Here is a 17,154-nt window from a genome sequence, read left to right as displayed (position 1 = left end):
TATACCCTATTGTTGGAAACAAGTATGAAAATGCAATATCTGTGTGATGGATTCAGACTCTCATCTTTATCCTATAATAAAGTAAGGAGAAAGCATCAATGGGTGTTAGTTGTAGAAGAATTATGGTAGGACTGAGTTTGCAATGACATTGTCAAATATTTCCCCATGGAATTTTCATAGGAGGCACAGTGGGTAAACCCTCATTCCTGTAGGCACATGTGGCAGGATGTCAACCCTTATCAGATTCATATCTCCTATTTCCGTAGTTCCACCTATTGCATAATTATTTCCACTGGGGGGTACTCTATTTGATGTGACTGTTTGGTAGCATAAAAGGGCATGGATAGTAACTGTATTACTTTGGAACACTCTTAGCTCTTTATAAGCTAGATTTTGTAGCAGGAAAACCATTCATATATTATGGAGATTAGACCTATTACCTGATCCAAGGACATGTAACAACAATATTTTATTGCGCCAACATTTAATTCAACACACAGGAGACTACAAGGATATGATGATGTCACTAAAATTTGCAGATCAATTTGTGGGGAGATCCTATAAATTTTCTCATAATCAAAACAATAGTTGAATGGTATGCTTTTGGATCCATATATATAACTAGGAAGTAAAGGGGTATCGTGGTTGACAAACAAAAAAACGTATAATAAATAAATAATGATAAAGGGGTTTGTTACACACTAGATTGGAGTCTACTACTAGTTCAATTAATTATTAGATGATCATGGTGGGTCACACTTTCTAAGATAAATGCTATGACTCTTCATAGGATATTATTAGAGATACTTGAGGAGAGACCTCTTTGGCTCAAGGGTTAAGGAAGGATTTTGACTTCAATATCGAACCATCAACCATATCCTCAACCTTTGTGCCATCATGGAGGAGGGGAGAGATTTTTATTCAAAAGTATTCTTCTACTTTGTTTGTTTTTCAAATTTGTTTGATGTTATCTTGAGGGAGGCATTGTTACATGGATGACATTAGAAGTTCAAAGTAAAGTTTGTTTGTTTGTTTTTTTTTATTTATTTTTTATTTTTAGCATCAAATGTGCTCTAAGCCTCAAAATTTGCAAGGAGTCTAAGACACATGTATTCCACAATACCCGGAAATCGTTTTGGGAAATTCCACATAGAGACATTTTTATGTTGATTTCTTGTAGCATCATATGTGCTCTAAGCCTCAAAATTTGCAAGGAGTCTAAGACACATGTATTCCACAATACCCAGAAATCGTTTTGGGAAATTCCACATAGAGACATTTTTATTAAAATAATTAGTTATTTTTAATGGGTGCCTAACTCTAAACTTAGGAATTAAAATAATTAAGGGGTATTAATCAAACTGGGGGTGAAACTTCTAGAAGGAGAAGAAGATCAAGGCCAAATGATCTGAGGCATTTATTAGGATCTAATCTAGGTTGTTGATTACTCAACTGGAGGATTATAAGAAGGACTTCAATGGCCATTTGGAAAACACATCGGAGAGAGATCAAGAGATCAAATTTCTCAGAGAGGGTAGCGCAACAGTTGCTAGAGAGAAGATCAAAGTGATTTCTTGTAGTGAGGGGCAGGGATAGTTTTGATTGGAGAGTTTCCTGATGTGAGAATACATTGCAATGGAGGTGGAGAGAAATCTAGAAGAGGTAGTGCATAGGCCATCCTGGGAAGCGTAGGGCCACGCAGAGGCAACATTTATCCTTAGAGGGAGTATGAAATTCAGCTGGGAAGTTTATTTCTAGAGCCAAAAGTCAGGGTGTGAGACTGGAGAGTTAGAGGAACGAAGCTCCAAACAACAGGAGATCCAGGAGAGGTGATGCAGATCCCCATAGAGGTTGACATAGAACTGTGTAGGTTGACATAATAGCTACACAGAGCTAGTGTGCCACCTGTGTCCTGGATCAATGTCGTATCACTAGTGATAGTGTGAGGTATTTCTCACTAATCTTCTGCCAGTCAGATTCTCTATATTAGATATCCAGCAAGGCATCCAAAGATTGTATTTAGAAAACTACTACTTAATGATACAAACCCTCAAGTGCTACACTAGTTTTCCTGCATTTGGTTTTTCTAGGGATATTTGTCCAAAAATAATAGTGTCATGTGTTGTGTATTTATTTCTTGCTTAATTTCTTACTTCCTCATTTAATTTAATTGGTGAAGGATGCAGTGAATTATTTTCTTTTTTTTTTAACTGAAACGGTTATGAATTTTATTTACGTGGAAAAGATAAGAGGGGACTTTGCCATGGCAGCCCCGATTACAAAGAGAGCATCCTTCTGCTTCAGATTTTGGATTACATCGATTTCATGGTATTTGGAAGGAGATGTTGCCATTTACAATCAGCTGCCCTTTCGGGAGAGAGCATCCTTTATTCGCCATTTGATCAGCTTCACCGTTCAAGATTCTGAGGATATGGTAGAACTTATAGGTGTTGAATTCTTGCAACACTCTTTTCAATCTGCCCAGGATTTTGTTTAAAGCAGCATTGCTAAAAAGATCTTCCGTATTTAATTTTTTTATTAGGATCTCGGAGTCTCCAAAAACTTGCAGCTCTTTTACACCCTGATCTCTTGCTATTTGGCAGGCTTTGAGAAGGCCATAAATTTCAGCTTGGTTGTTGGATTTCTGGCCTAAACTCCAACAAAAACAGTCTTTTAGTGTCCCATCTGTGGAATAAATGATCCCTCCTGCACCAGCAGTCCCAGGATTTCCTTTGGAGGCCCCATCAAAGAAGATTGTGGTTAGCTTTTTGGATCTCCACCAGTTTGAGAAAGTGTCCTCAGAGTCTCTTCTGCGCCATTCCAGATTTGCTGTTTGGGGAGTGAGAGGGGATTTTCGAGGAGAAGGCTCCAGGGGGCATAGCCATCTCCTTTCTTCAGGGAGGAGAAGAGGATCCTCTTTATGAAACTGCTGTTGGGCTGCTTCCAAAAGGAAGGCTTTGGCTTTAGCTGCAACCTGGAGAGGGGAGAGTTGATGTCCATTGAAGATCTGATCATTGCGGGCCAACCAAATCTGCCAACAGACAAATTTTGGAATGGCTGTCCAGACTTTGTTCCAGAAGGATTTAATGGGAATGCTTTGCGGGTAGTGCTTGTTCCAAGAGGCAAAAAGGTCAGCTACAGAACACTGGGGTAAGGGGGGAATCTGTAGTCCCAATAGGATGAGGCCCCACATTTCCTTAGCATAATGGCAATCCAAGAATAAATGTTGGGTTGTTTCTTGGTTGCTTCTACATAGCGCGCACCTGTGAGGCCCAGCTATATTCCTCTTCTCCAGATTGTCACCTGTTAAAATTTTGTTATGGATCAATGTCCAGAAGAAAAAATTTACTTTTGGGAGGGCAAGATTGTCCCATACTCGCTTCCAAAAGGCTGGATTGTGGTTGTTGTTCCTTAATTCCTGAAGGGCTTTGTAACCAGCTGCAGTAGTGTAAACGCCTGTCTGCCCCCATGCCCAACTATCTTTTATATGCCGATTCTCAGGCGTCGATTCTTCCAGAAGTTCGATTAATTGATTTCTCTGTGCAGATAACCAGCCAGGGGCGTCGTGGAGATCCCACCCGGCCCACTCTCCTCGGTGATCCCATACAGAGAGATCGCGAAGCCTATTGATGCCTGCGCTCATCATCCAAACTCTGAGCTCTGTTATTTCCTCAATCTGCTCCAAAGGGTCGCGTCCCATGATTCGATCCTTCCACAGGTTGATTCGCTTACCATTGCCTGGGACTTTATAAAGCGATTTTTTAAAGAAAGAGCTGCTTTTGCAACAGAGAGCCCATACCTGCGAACTGTTGACAGGAGGCTCGAATTGCAAGTTGCTGAGAGACGAATTCTGAGCGTATTTAGACAACAGAATGGCGTTGGTCGGATGCTTGGGTTCGTTAACCAATTTCCACAGGAGTTTGCCTCCGAGCGCAAGGTTGACTAGAGATGGATCGCGGATCTGAAGGCCACCCTCTGTTGTTGGCCTTTTAACCAAGTCCCAATTGACTAAATGCATCTTCCTTTCGTTACCTTTCCCTCCTTGCCATAAGAAGTCTCTTAAGAGCTTAGAGATCTGATCCATAACGTTTCTGGGGGCTAGTAAGAATGCTCCCTGATAGACTGGAAGCGCAGATAAAAGAGACTTAATTAAAATGACTTTGCCTCCTTTAGATAGCCAGAAGCCGCCCCATGCTGCTATTTTTGATTTAATTTTGCAGATGATGTCTGACCAGAGTGACCTCCTGTTAGGCCCATTTGTGATAGGAAGACCTAGATATTTGAATCGATCCCATCGGGTATGGCCTCTGAACCCCAGGGCATACGAAATACCTGTTAGCTCTTGATTATCAATATTCCAGGTGTAGATTTCGCTCTTGTTTTTGTTGACCTGCGCTCCGGAGACTCTACAATAGCTTTTGAGAACTGAGTCGAAGACTTTGGCGATTCTGGAAGAAGCGCCTCCAAGAAGAAGAGAATCATCTGCGAAAAGTGCATGGTTCAGGGGATCGACACCAGGGGAGGGTTTGAGTCCAGGAAGGGTGCCAACAGATCTTTCAGCAGTAAGCTTTCTGCTAAGGGAGTCAGCCATTAAAATGTACAGGAAGGGGGAGAGAGGGCATCCCTGCCTGATGCCTCTCTGGGCTTGAAAGAAATTGGAAGGGCGTCCGTTGACTAGAGGGGCGATCCAGGGATTTTCAATACAGGCTTTAATGAGATGGACAAAGTGGGGCGAGAAGCCAAAGGTAAGGAGAACTTTAAAGAGGAAGGAGCGGTTTACTCTGTCAAACGCGTTTGCCATATCTAACTTTATCACCATACCTTTCTCATTTCTCTGTTTGCTGGAGTGGATTGTCTCCTGGACCTGAATAACATTATCAAGAATATGCCTACCTTCCACAAATCCTCCCTGGGGACTGGAGATCAGCCTTTTTAACAGAGGCTTGATCCTATTTGCAAGAAGTTTAGCCAGAATCTTATAAGATGCATTGCATAGCGATATAGGTCTGAATCTTGTGAAAGTTTCCGGGTTAGATTCTTTGGGGATTAAGGCTAGATAAGTGGAGTTGGTGCCTCCACCAATCTTTGCTTTTCTCATGAAGCCTTTAATCATTTTTTGAAGATCAGCTTTGATGATGTTCCAGCATACTTTATAGAAGTGTATTGTGAAGCCGTCTGGACCAGGGGCCTTATCAGGTTCCATGGACCAGATGACTTTGATTATTTCCTCCTCAGTGACTTCGCTGATGAGAACGGCATTATCTTCAGGTCTGATCAGTTGGGGAATATTAGAGAGGAAATCTGTTATCTCCTCCTCGCAGTCCTGAGGTTCCTCGCTATATAATTTCCTGAAATGACTGTCTGCGGCCTCTTTAACTTGGGTGAAGCCCTGTCTAACTTGGCCATCTGCTGTTTTTATTTCTGAGATGTGGTTCCTGGACAACCGAGCTCTATATTGTCTGTGGAAGAAGGAGGTGTTCCGATCCCCTGCTTTTAACCACAGACTTCTGGATTTGATTCTCCAGTATTCTTCTTCTTTTCTTAAGGCTCGATAGGTTGAGCATTGGGCCTTTGTTTCTTGCTCCAGCAGCTCTGCTGTGATCTCTTTACTTTCCATATCATCTTGCAGGTTCTCCAAAGTGTGCACTGCTTCTTTTCTTGTATTGGTTGGATTGGGGGCTGGTTTCCTTATCCAATCCTTCAACGCATACTTTGTAGCCTTGAGTTTTTGCTCCCAGACAAAACTTGAAGATCCAGAGATAGGTTTGGCCCAAGCTTCTTTCACAATGTCGATGAATCCTTCTCTCTCGATCCATAGAGGATTAAAGCGAAAAGGGAGGGGCCCCAGATTTTCTTCATCTTCTAGGAGAAGTTGAATCGGCTTGTGATCTGAGGTGAGCTTGGGCAGAATTTTGGTCTTGATAATTTTTTTGTTCAACATGATCGAACTTTGAACCAGGAATCGATCCAGGCGGGCAGCAATGTGATCCGGCCCAGATCTATTGTTGGACCAAGTGAATAGGCCGCGCACTGGGGTGAAGTCTATTAAATCCCATTGTTGTAAGAGCTCTTCGACAAAAGCCAGCATTGGATCTCTGCTGCTGGATCCACCCCTTTTCTCCTTTGTTTTCAGAACTATATTGAGGTCACCTGCTATGATAATATTGTCTGGATTATGCTGTTCAAGGAAAGCTGAGAGGGAGTTCCAGCAATCTCGTTTTTCGAAATATGTGACAGGAACATATAGATTAAACAAAGAGATGGACAACTTACTTGTACAGTGTGACAGCTCCGTGAAGATCCAGTGCTGGGTTTCATGGGACTTTTTTAGCTGAAATAAGTCTTCGGTCCAGAGAGTTGCCAGCCCTCCAGAGGATCCCCTTGAACTAACTGCTTTGCCTGCGCTTTTCTTCCATTTTGTTTTGCTGATATCTAGAAGAGCACCCCCTTCTATCTTCGTCTCTTGGAGCATGAGGATATCTGAAGGTTCTATTTTCAGAAGGTCCATGACTGCTTCGGCTTTGGATGCGTTCCCCAGTCCTCTGCAATTCCAAGAGGCGAGCTTCATCATTTACTTGAGGAAGGGGGTGTGGCCTCCCTTGGAAGGCCTAGGTCTAGTGTTTCTTCCCATGGTCATTTCTATGGTGGCCTGGCTTCCTTGAACTTTGAGTCGCTCGGCCTCCTCTTCCCTTAGCTCTTTGCGAGATTTCCTGCCTGCTCTTTTGGAAGGTCGCTCAAAGGTTTCATCCTCTGAAGAACCTGAGCTTTCTTCTGGCTTTTTCCTTGTTACATCAGCATATGAGGGGCTGGAGGGGCTTCATTGCATAGGCTCGACCTGTGGAGCTTCTTCCCCCTCTTTGATGGGGGATGGGTCTGCTGTGTGCTCCAGATTTTCCTGAGTCGAGGTAGAAGGGATAGTCTGGGTTTTTTCTGCGCCTTTCGGGGTTACTTCCTTTTCTTGATTGGGCTTGAAACTGCTTGGAGCTCCGGACAAGCTGCCTTTGCCATTTCCTTTTTTTTGTCGGGCGGTTTTTTGGACTACAGTCCACTGGTCCTCATTTGTTTTGTCTGCCTGCTCCTCGATCTTTTTCTTGCAGTTCTTTGCAAAGTGACCATGTTCATGACAGTATCTGCACTTGAATGGGAGCTGTTCGTAATCCAGTTCCTGAACGTGGGTCCACCCGGCCACCGAGAGCTTTATTGCTTCAGGCAAACCCTCCTCAAGATCAACTTCTACGCAGATTCGGGCGCATGAGTACTGATCTTTCCTTACTGCTTGATCTATATACTTTCCTAACGCGTTGCCTATGATCTGTAGAGTTTTTTGGTTCCAGCAGTGTAGAGGCAGATGGGGAAGTCGCACCCATACAGGAACTGCTGAGGGGATGTCCTGGGAGGGGTCGAAATCCGGGGACCATTTGTTTAGATACAACCCCTGCTGTCCCATAAAATAGGGGCCATTTCTGAAGATTAGGCTTCTGTCATCTGAGCTCTCGAAGACGAACACATAGAATCCTTTGCCTACGAAGTAGCTTTTAACCCCTTCTTTGATCAAGGGAGACCAGTTTCTTTGTGTCCAGTCCTCCACCGACTTGGGGGAAGGCCAGAGACCCGTAAACTGGCCTATCAACCCTTTCTCAGCTAGATTCATGGCAGCTTTGCATATTTCTTCTTCGGGTAGGGCAACCGTTGGGATGGAATCAAGCTTCTTGATGAATTTCTGCTGGCTAGCTGAGGGTGGGCGTTTCGAGCTGGCAGCTACCATGGCTTTGAACGCCGAGACCTCCGGTGGAAGGGTATGGGGGGGGGGGGGGGGGGGGGCAGAGCCCCCGCTGGGCTCCATGAAGGGCTCTGCAAGGCTGTGCGATGGGGCGCAGCAGCCGCAGGCCTCGCAGGCAGACACTCAAGAAATGAAAGATCCGAAGCAGTTCGTCAGGCATGCAGGAGAGAGGCTGAATCCTCCGGCAAAGAGCCAGTGAGCCGAAGCTGGCCGGCGGCCAAAACCAGCAGCAAGGGGCGGCTAGGTCTCAGGAGAAAACTTTCTTTCGAGTTCGAAAGATAAATTTGATAAAGATGCTACAAAAAAATTTCTCTGCTTATGCATGGGAATACACTGATATGAAGGGAATCACATAGAATTATTTTGAGTAGTTGTAGGATGCAATAAAAAAATGTTTAGTAATTTAACAAAAATAAGAAACTTAATCAACTGCTGCAGTAGAAATTTGGGTCTCCAAATTTTCATAGTTTACTGCTATAATATGTCTAATAGTTTGTTCTTGGGTGCCTCCAAATAATGAATGGATTGTCTAGTTTTATCAAGAATACCATTGGGGTGAAACACAATCATCCTCTCTCACCCACGTTGTTCGGGATATATATCAATGTGCAAGATTCATTTTTGTATAAGCATATTCAACCCTTGCTTCTTTCAACATGCCTTGGTATCCATTCTCCTCTTATTGATAATGTGGTCCTCTTAGCATCTACATTGGAGGGTATTCAAAGGATCAACCTTGGGAAATTTAGGGTTTATGATCTTTAATGGCTTGAAGAATGTCCTAATAGATTATGATTTTCCATTTCTTGTAGGTGGAGATTGAGATCACCATAGCTTATACCTACCTAGGTGTTTTATTTTTCAAGATCTCAATTTAGATTGAGAATGGTTCTCTAGCCTCAAATTAATAAGGGATATGTTTCCATTGCCCTTTTTTAGCATTAATGCTTTCAACACCATTTTTAGGACATTTTTCCCAAGATGGACCTTTTGGATAACATCATCAAGTCCACAATTATGTAGAGTTTTTACATTTGGGTACCTAGTTTTCTAGAGGATTATTAAGTCTAGATAGAGAGGGTTTATGCTCATTATCAAATGCAAGAGAATGGTTCCTGGCATATTGTTCAAGAAAATTTTGCAACACACCCCTTTTTATTTCTTAATTTTATTATTATTGAATCTTATCTACATCATCCTATGGTGTCATTTAAGTCATATATTTTGCGTTGGTTTTCATTTAATTATTTCTTATATGTCTTATTTCTATTTCTTTTAGACATATCTATATGGAAAATTTCATTCTGCATCAATCACTCTTTTTATGGCTTCACAAATCCCCTACTATTCTAAACAAAAATATATTAAAAGAGTTATTGGTAGCCAAAATGGCATTTTAAGTTAGGTTATAGACAAAAGTGAAATTTAGTTAATTAAAGGTTTGTTGTTTCCTTTGTGGTGGCATGTATGTGGGTTGAGAAGAGAAATAAAATAAAAGTTTCTCACAAAATCCCCATATTAGAATGGGAAAACCAATGTAACATTTGTATGTGTACCTAACCTTTTTGAACATGTTTTATATGGGGAATCCATGCTGAGGACTAGGACATGTACTAGTTGTGGTCCATATGTACCTTGTTACCTCCCAAACTTGCAAGTAAAATGTTACATTCCGTATGAATAATTATCAGCCACTGAGTCAGAAATCAATGCTTCACGTATCCAAGGTCCAAGCAATGTTCCCAATGTTCAATCAAAAGTGGTACCCATAGAAGAAACTCCACCTCTAGCTCTTGTCTTAGATCTTCTTGGTTATTTGATAGGTTTATACAATGCACTTGTCCCTAGAGATTGTCGAGCAATAGTCTTTGGGTGAGTATTAGATTAGTCAATTACATTTCATTATGTAAAGAACAAATAGAAAAAATAGCTTTATTGTTGTTAGATGTGAATTCTATTTACTATGATAAGTGTCAACCTGATTAAAGAAACTTATGATATTTGGTTAATGCATTGTGCATTCCTCCATTGCTTGTTTTACTTGCATCATCAGCAGGTCAAGGCCTTCAAATGAAATGGGAAACTTATATGGTGTGATGGTCAAAATTTTTACAGCTTGAAGTTTTAGAATAACTCTTTCGGTCTTGGAGTTGATGGACCTCTACAGGTACAATACATAAAATCTGAAAATAGTTGAAATACTAATTCTATTTACTGTAAATATTTCTAGTTTAATAGGATGTAGATAAACATATATTTTGAGTCCTTTTTCGAAGTTTTGTTCCCAGTAAATTTGGTACCACCATTGTAGCCTAGGAGCTCAACACACACACTGTTGCTAATTTTTAAACACACATGGGTAGTAAGAAAAAATATGAAAGATAAAACATGCAGTGCATTTTTTTATTAACAAGAGATATACATTTATAGTACAACATGTGACCGTTGGGTTTCACATCCCAAGGTCTCTTGGACTCCTTTTGTCAATTCAGCTTCCACACTAACCCATTTAGGATTAGGTTTCCAACATTCCCCCCCTTAATCTGAAGGGTTATGTATGAGTCCAATAAGAGAGTTGTAATACACAATGTGCAAAAATGCATGGCAGCACTAGGCTAAATGTGCTCTATGAAATGTTGGTATAAAGGGTGGTGGTTTAAGGATGACCACCAACACTGGAACGCTTAGTGTAGTTCCCGGAACTCTTCCAAAACTGGCAAGAAACTGAAGTCTTCTGCTAGAGGAAGTGATCCTATTGTTTTAAAGAGGGAAACCTTCAACCATGAAAGGGAGGTCTCACCTCGCATAAAAGGGAGAACTTCAACCTGAAAAGGGAAGTCTCAACCTGTGATGGTTTAAGGATAACCAATAACTCTGGAATGCTTAATGCAATTCCTGGAACTCTTCCGAAACTGGCAAGAAGCTGGAGTCTTCTTCTAGAGGAAGTGTTCTCAATTTTGTTCCTGGAATTCTTCCAAAACTAGAAAGAAGATGAAGTCTTCTGCTAAAGGAAGTGTCCCAGATTGCCAACTGAAGGCATGTTCACGGGAATCTTTGTTTTGGCTACAACTCTGAAACTGGTGTGGCAGGTTGTGGCTTAGGCTCACTTGATGTGACTTTCAAGCTTGTAGATGACCATCATTTCCCCCCCTGTCAGATACAAGGTGAGATGATGGAGAAAACTCAACTGCAAGATTGTTCAATACTCTGGAACAAGTTTTGACATTTGTTTGGAATATATTCTTGGCTGTTGATGCCCATTGCCAAGAAGCGATCCATCCAAGATGAATCTTTGTTCTTGTAGGACGTTTTTTTTTGAAGCATCTGTTTGAAGAATGACTGGTTTTATGACAGTGCTTACATGGATGAAGATCAAAACAATGATCTTTCATATGGCAAACTCGGTCACAGTGTTGGCATTTCACAATCTGTTGTTGTTGTTGTTGCTGTGGAAGAGAGGCAGAGTCTGGATCAGCTGAAGTTGAACTGTCATGAGGAGAAAGTGAACTGTCATGAATGAATCCAGCACTTTGAAATTGAATGGGCTTGGCGTAGTCTGGAATATGAAAGGACAAGTCCTTGTCATATCCAAGACCAGTTTTGTGCTTGTTGTGGACAAGTTGTTCCCAAGGTCTAATGATGGGCTTGGGAAGTGCAAACTGAGTTTCTGCATCTACATGTACAACTGCTGCTTTATTGGGTTCTAGATCTGATTCAACCTCAATCTTACTAATTTCACCACTTGCTGGTTGTTGATGGGTGTTTGTTTTAACCTTGAACAACATATTGTTTTGAGCAGAAAACAATTTGGAATGAAAAATCTGTTGAAGCTCATCTTGTTGGAACTGAGATTCTAGTTGCAATCAATCTTGTGTCATGCAGGCAGGTCTGAATGTCACAAAGAGTGTCTTTGCTGAAATTTACCATCCCACCAATAGTGGAGTGTATTAGTGTATTCAGTAACTCTAATACATCATCAAATCTAGCCATTTTCTCCAACTATAATACCTTGCGCTATAATTTACACAAAACTGGTTGATTAAATGAGAATTTGCAAGTTCGCAGACCAAATGGACTATAACTGTGATAACTATAACCTCTTTTTGTTTGTTGAACACTCAAAACTGTAACCTTCTATCTATATTCTGTAAGCGAAGGATGCATTTTTTGAATATTACCTTATAATAAACACCCTCTTTTGCATATTTATAGTATAGAAACAGTGAGGTTAAAAGTGACACAAATGTGTACAACACGAAAAATAAAGTGATAACTTCTCTACTCCAAAGTCTGCTGTTAATCAGAGTTGTTCATCGAAATAGCAGATTCTCTACCATATGGTGCCCACCCACATTCTTTGGTTGTAGCAAAGCTCACATACTACAACTTGCTCAGAATCAAGCCGAACATTGTAAATGCTTCTCCTCAAAAAAATCATTTCACACGAAAGATTAGACTTTTATAAATGTCCCCCGTTCTTTTTTTTACTCATTTATGCCCACCATAATGCATATATAAAAAGGTCATCGCACATATTCCATTCTAATAAATCCGCAGTTTTATCAACACTATGCCATCATACCATTTAATATTTTAAAAGAATTCTTAACATGGCTGCGGCTAGAAAAGGATTATTCAATACACAACATACCAGAATATTTCAAGGCATAGTCATGTTGACCAACACACCATAATTTTCAGAATGGCTCGAATCAATGTACGACGGGCTCTACAGGGCACAAAAATTCATGGAATTAGCTCTTCGATGGTGTTGAGAGAGGAGTCCAGGTTGGACCAACATTCACCACAACAGCGTTTTGACCAACGTTCAAGGCTCATGCCAGATTTACAGTCATCTTTATGCCACCATTACACGGTCTTTCCACCATTGCTTGGAGCCACGATTTTCAGAAAAAACGCAGAGGATCAAACGAGGGCAATCCAGATAATGCACAATCTGAGATATGTGTTGAGGATATTAACCACTTGGAGTAGGCGTTAACACAATGAATGAGTAGCAATAGCTACAACTGAAGCTTGCACTCCCACCTTGGTATTCGGAAGCTATACCATCTACTCCTTATGATCCCTTGGCTCTTCTACAAGCATTTGAGTGTGCCGCGATTAAAAGACTCATGTCATATGTTCCTTTTGGAGTTCTGTTATCTGGAGGCCTTGACTCATCATTAGTTGCTGCGGTTGCTTCCCATTATTTGGAAGGCACAAAGGCTGCTCAAGAGTGGGGACCAAAGCTCCATTCCTTCTCCATTGGTTTACATGGATCTCCTGACTTAATAGCTGCTAAAGAAGTTGCAGAGAGTCTTGGTATCATACATCATGAATTTCATTTTTCTGTCCAGGATGGTGTTGATGCAATAGAGGATGTTCTCTATCATATTGAAACATTTGATGTCACCACTGTAAGGGCGAGTGTACCAATGTTCCTGATGTCTCGCAAAATCAAGTCCCTGGGTGTAAAGATGGTTCTTCATGGAGAAGGGGCAGATGAAATTTTTGGAGGTTATTTGTATTTTCACAAAGCTCCAAACAAAGAAGAATTCCATCGTGAAACATGTCGGAAGATCAAGGCTCTGCACCTATATGAATAACAGCACATCTCCACGCTTTCGTTGCGCCACGCTCAGTACATCACCATTCAAACATAGATCCACTGCAATCTCTCCACGACGAGACTCCAGAAAACCGCCAAAGATTACAGAGCGAGCAATCCAGGGCCAGACCGCTCAAAAAGTTGACAAAAACACAATAAAATCATAGGCGAGTTTCCATACAAGCCAGAAATTCACAGATTTCAATCAAATCGGTGCGCTAAATGCAGGAAAAAGAACCCAAAACTTCGAATTTTTTAATACTTATACCGGTCGAGCTGCTTACAACCGATACACCTCGTTTCTGCGTGCAGTTTATGGTTTAATATTCGCTGTTCTAGAAAACGATATGCGTACCATGTCCAGAACACCACTTTCATTAGACATAAAAATCGTTACATAATCAAATAAACCACAGCGTTGTCAGAAAGTATACTGCTCCAGCGTTAAACCATAGGCAGGTTAAACCACAGCGTTGTTCGAAGGATTCTCCACGCACTTGGGTTCATGCCTCTCTCACACGCACTTGGATTCACGCCTCAACCCACAGGTTCAGCCGCTTTCACATGGAAACAGAACCTGAATGGTCTTTGATTAGAACAAGATGTACGCAGATGCATTGGAAAGACAGGCGGGGGCGTAACGCATATTAGGTTTATGTTGCAACAGGACAACGTTAATTATCATGAAACGCTTGGCAGTCAGGACAACCAATAATGGTAAATCACAGATGGAGTAGCGCTTTTAAATGGGGCGTTTATGGACAGAGAGCAGGTAGTGGTAGAGAATGAGAGCGCAGGTACAGAGAGTGCCGGTATGGCAGACAGAGTGTTAGGCCCCTCTACTACTAGTGTAACCCCTTATTGTTATTAGTATAACCCACTTATTATATTTATGTACCCATGTAGTGCCCATATTGTTACTATTGTGCCCCAATAGAAGCCCACTATTGTTATTATTGTGCCCTTACATTATTAATGTTATGTTGGCTCTGATTATGTTATGACCCCTTAGACTCCTATATATAGAAAGGAGGTCTTTTCATTTGTATCATCCAAGAATTTTTCATTTATGTAATGTAAAGGAGGTTGCCCCCTCGAAGAGGCTGAATTCTAAGGCGTTGATCTATCTTTTCTATCTTTTCTATCTTTTCTTGAGATGGTTTCATAACACAGAGGTTAGAGATGTCAGTCAGCAGCAGATTTCAGGCATAAAATTCTCAGGACAGAGCGCATGCAGTGTCAGGAGCAGCTAATTATATGGAGGAGCAGCGCAGGCATTGTCAGGGGTATGGAGGCGCTTCTATATGGAGAGCAGACACCAACATCGATATTAACAGGTTGCAACTAATATTTAGCTGAAGAAATATTCATGAGAAAATATTCATGAAGTTCATGGTAGAAATAAACTGCACAGAAAAGCCATAAAGCAAATGGCTCAAATTAATTATGCAGGGCAGGAATACGCCTGCTCTGATACCATGTTAAACACACATGGGCAGCAAGAAAAAATATGAAAGATAAAACATGCAGTACATTTTTTTATTAACAAGAGATAAACATTTATAGTACAACATGTGACCGTTGGGTTTCACATCCCAAGGTCTCTTGGACTCCTTTTGTCCATTCAGCTTCCACACTAACCCATTTAGGATTAGGTGTCCAACACTAATGGTATTATTTCAAAACATATCTCCTAGACTATCAAACACTCTTTTGTAGGTGCCAATAAAAAACAATCAAAAAATTGTCTGGTATTTTAATGATAATATTCTATTTGAATTTTTATTCACTGAGGATGGCAGGATCAAGTGTGCAACATATATGGAGATAATAATGAATGCTAGGATCTAAATTTTATGCTTTGGATTTTTTTTTCACTGAGGATGGAAGGATGGAGCGTGCAACATTTATGGAGTTAATAATGAATGTTAGGATCTAAATCCTAAGCTTCAGTATTAATCATCTGTTCTTTAAGACCCGCGTTAAATTGTGATGTATTTTAAAGTTGACACCAAGGGTTTTATTTCTATGATACTTGTCACATTCTACTATTTTTAAGTTTTAATTTTTAGGGTTTACACTTTTGTTAAATGGATCTCAGTGACCCAATTGGTGCACATTCATCTAATTTCTTTCCTTCTCAAGAATGTAGTCGGTTATGCTTGAGAATTCATATTAGAATTTTCAATCTGACAAGATAGCTAATGCAAACACGATCTGTAACAAAATTATAGGTTTCAAAGAAAAATTTCATGAGAGAAAGTAAGATTGGTTAAGGATATCATTTGGAAGTTAGGAGTATTCCCTACTCATGTTTTCTGTTGCAATTTTTTTTTTCATTTGCATGACTAGAAATAACAATGACAAAAGTATGACATAATGCAAATATCACATCTATGACCAAAAATTGCCTGCAACTGACTGTAATGTAGGTGACAATTAAGTGCATTGAGAAAAAATAATCACAGGTTATACTGGGACACAACCCCCATCGAACTTCCACTTAGTGGGGAGCTCAGTTCTAAATATATTAAGATGTCTTATTGTTTGAAGACTTCAGGTCCTAGCCAAGTAAGAAGAGGAGGTTTTTATCATAGCTGCTTTCTCAAGGAAATAAAAATTAATCTATATGAGAGTAATGTGGAAAGGCACAAGGGTATTATAAGTAGTGTGAGCAAATAAAAAATAGAGAGACAACATGTAGGAGGTTCACTCTGCTATTGATTCTAGAAAGGGAATGTTAAAGTACTTACCTAGATTTTGTTTATTTTTCTCCTAGTACTCTAGCATGATTAAGTTGAACTATGGAGGATATGAAAAGGGTGGATATACTTAGATCTACATAATATCATTCACCTCACTCGGTTTCCTATTCCATCTGGGAACAAAAGTTTGAGAGATAGGATATATATATATATATATATATATATATATATATATATATATATATAGAAAACGTTTGTGTCTTATTTACCAGTAAGGTGCCCTTGCTAGACTAAACACACACAATCATTCTTAAAATATTCAAATGAATCCAAGCTCCTTATGTAAATTTATGTTCATGCTTTGAATCCGAATTTTGTAGTCACCTACTCCAGATAGACAGAGACATTTTTTAACAACTTTGATTCTCCTCCATCTTATTCATGTGCTTAAATATGATATGTGCATCTAGGGGGTGATAAACCGTTTGAAGTGATAAGCATAACTAAAATAATCACTCCTTTGATTGATATATTAGCCTTGGAGTTTGCAGAGTTTGTGTCGTTTGGATGGAAATATTTTTACTATTTTATAGCCTAAGGGGCTTTTCTTGCATATATAGAGTGTGGTCAAGATGGTGAAAACATTAAGGAATGTTTCTCTACACTTTCTATGTGATCTTGTGCTCCTCGTTCCACCTTTAACATCATTCAAGTACCTTAAGGTTCCCACCGAATTCTGCTCTGCACTATTAATAATTTTTCCTTGGATAATTATGGCTTGGACTCTGACATCTCTCATTCATTTTTGAGTTTCCCCTATTTGTATGGTTGGGAACTGGTGAAACTATCATGCCCTGTCACAAGTCTAAACAAACATGTAGCTTAATGATATTTTGCCTCACTCAGAATGTAGATCTATTAGCTCAATATAAATCAATGGAGCTATTCAGAGTAGAAATCTGGCTTTATCCTTCATCATTATGGTAATACCATTGTAATCTATTCCTTCAAGTGTATACCATTTATTCAAGCGGTTAAGCAAGAATAGATGTATAGTG

At 40.2% G+C, this 17,154-nt stretch overlaps 1 protein-coding gene and 1 pseudogene across 1 annotated transcript; one reads left to right on the top strand and one right to left on the bottom strand.

Annotated features, from left to right (window-relative positions):
- Window positions 1-6,817: 6,817 nt before the first annotated feature.
- Window positions 6,818-7,765, bottom strand: LOC149215908 (uncharacterized). Its single transcript, XM_089389762.1, has one exon. It carries the CDS (start codon window positions 7,763-7,765, stop codon window positions 6,818-6,820), a length of 948 nt encoding a protein of 315 aa, XP_089245888.1.
- Window positions 7,766-12,482: 4,717 nt separating this feature from the next.
- On the top strand, window positions 12,483-13,389 carry LOC149215907 (asparagine synthetase [glutamine-hydrolyzing] 1 pseudogene; annotated as a pseudogene).
- The last annotated feature ends 3,765 nt before the right edge of the window (window positions 13,390-17,154 follow it).

This window comes from Pinus tabuliformis, chromosome 1_1 (genome assembly GCF_031772625.1).
Source record: "Pinus tabuliformis cultivar Carrire ecotype Pingquan chromosome 1_1, CPIR1, whole genome shotgun sequence".
NCBI lineage: Eukaryota > Viridiplantae > Streptophyta > Pinopsida > Pinales > Pinaceae > Pinus > Pinus tabuliformis.
The sequence above is the reverse complement of the archived record's forward strand: the minus strand, read 5'-3'. Positions and strand labels throughout refer to the sequence as shown.

Coding starts and splice junctions, on each gene's coding strand:
- LOC149215908 (XM_089389762.1), bottom strand. CDS start 7,765: ATGGTAGCTGCCAGCTCGAAACGCCCACCCTCAGCTAGCCAGCAGAAA.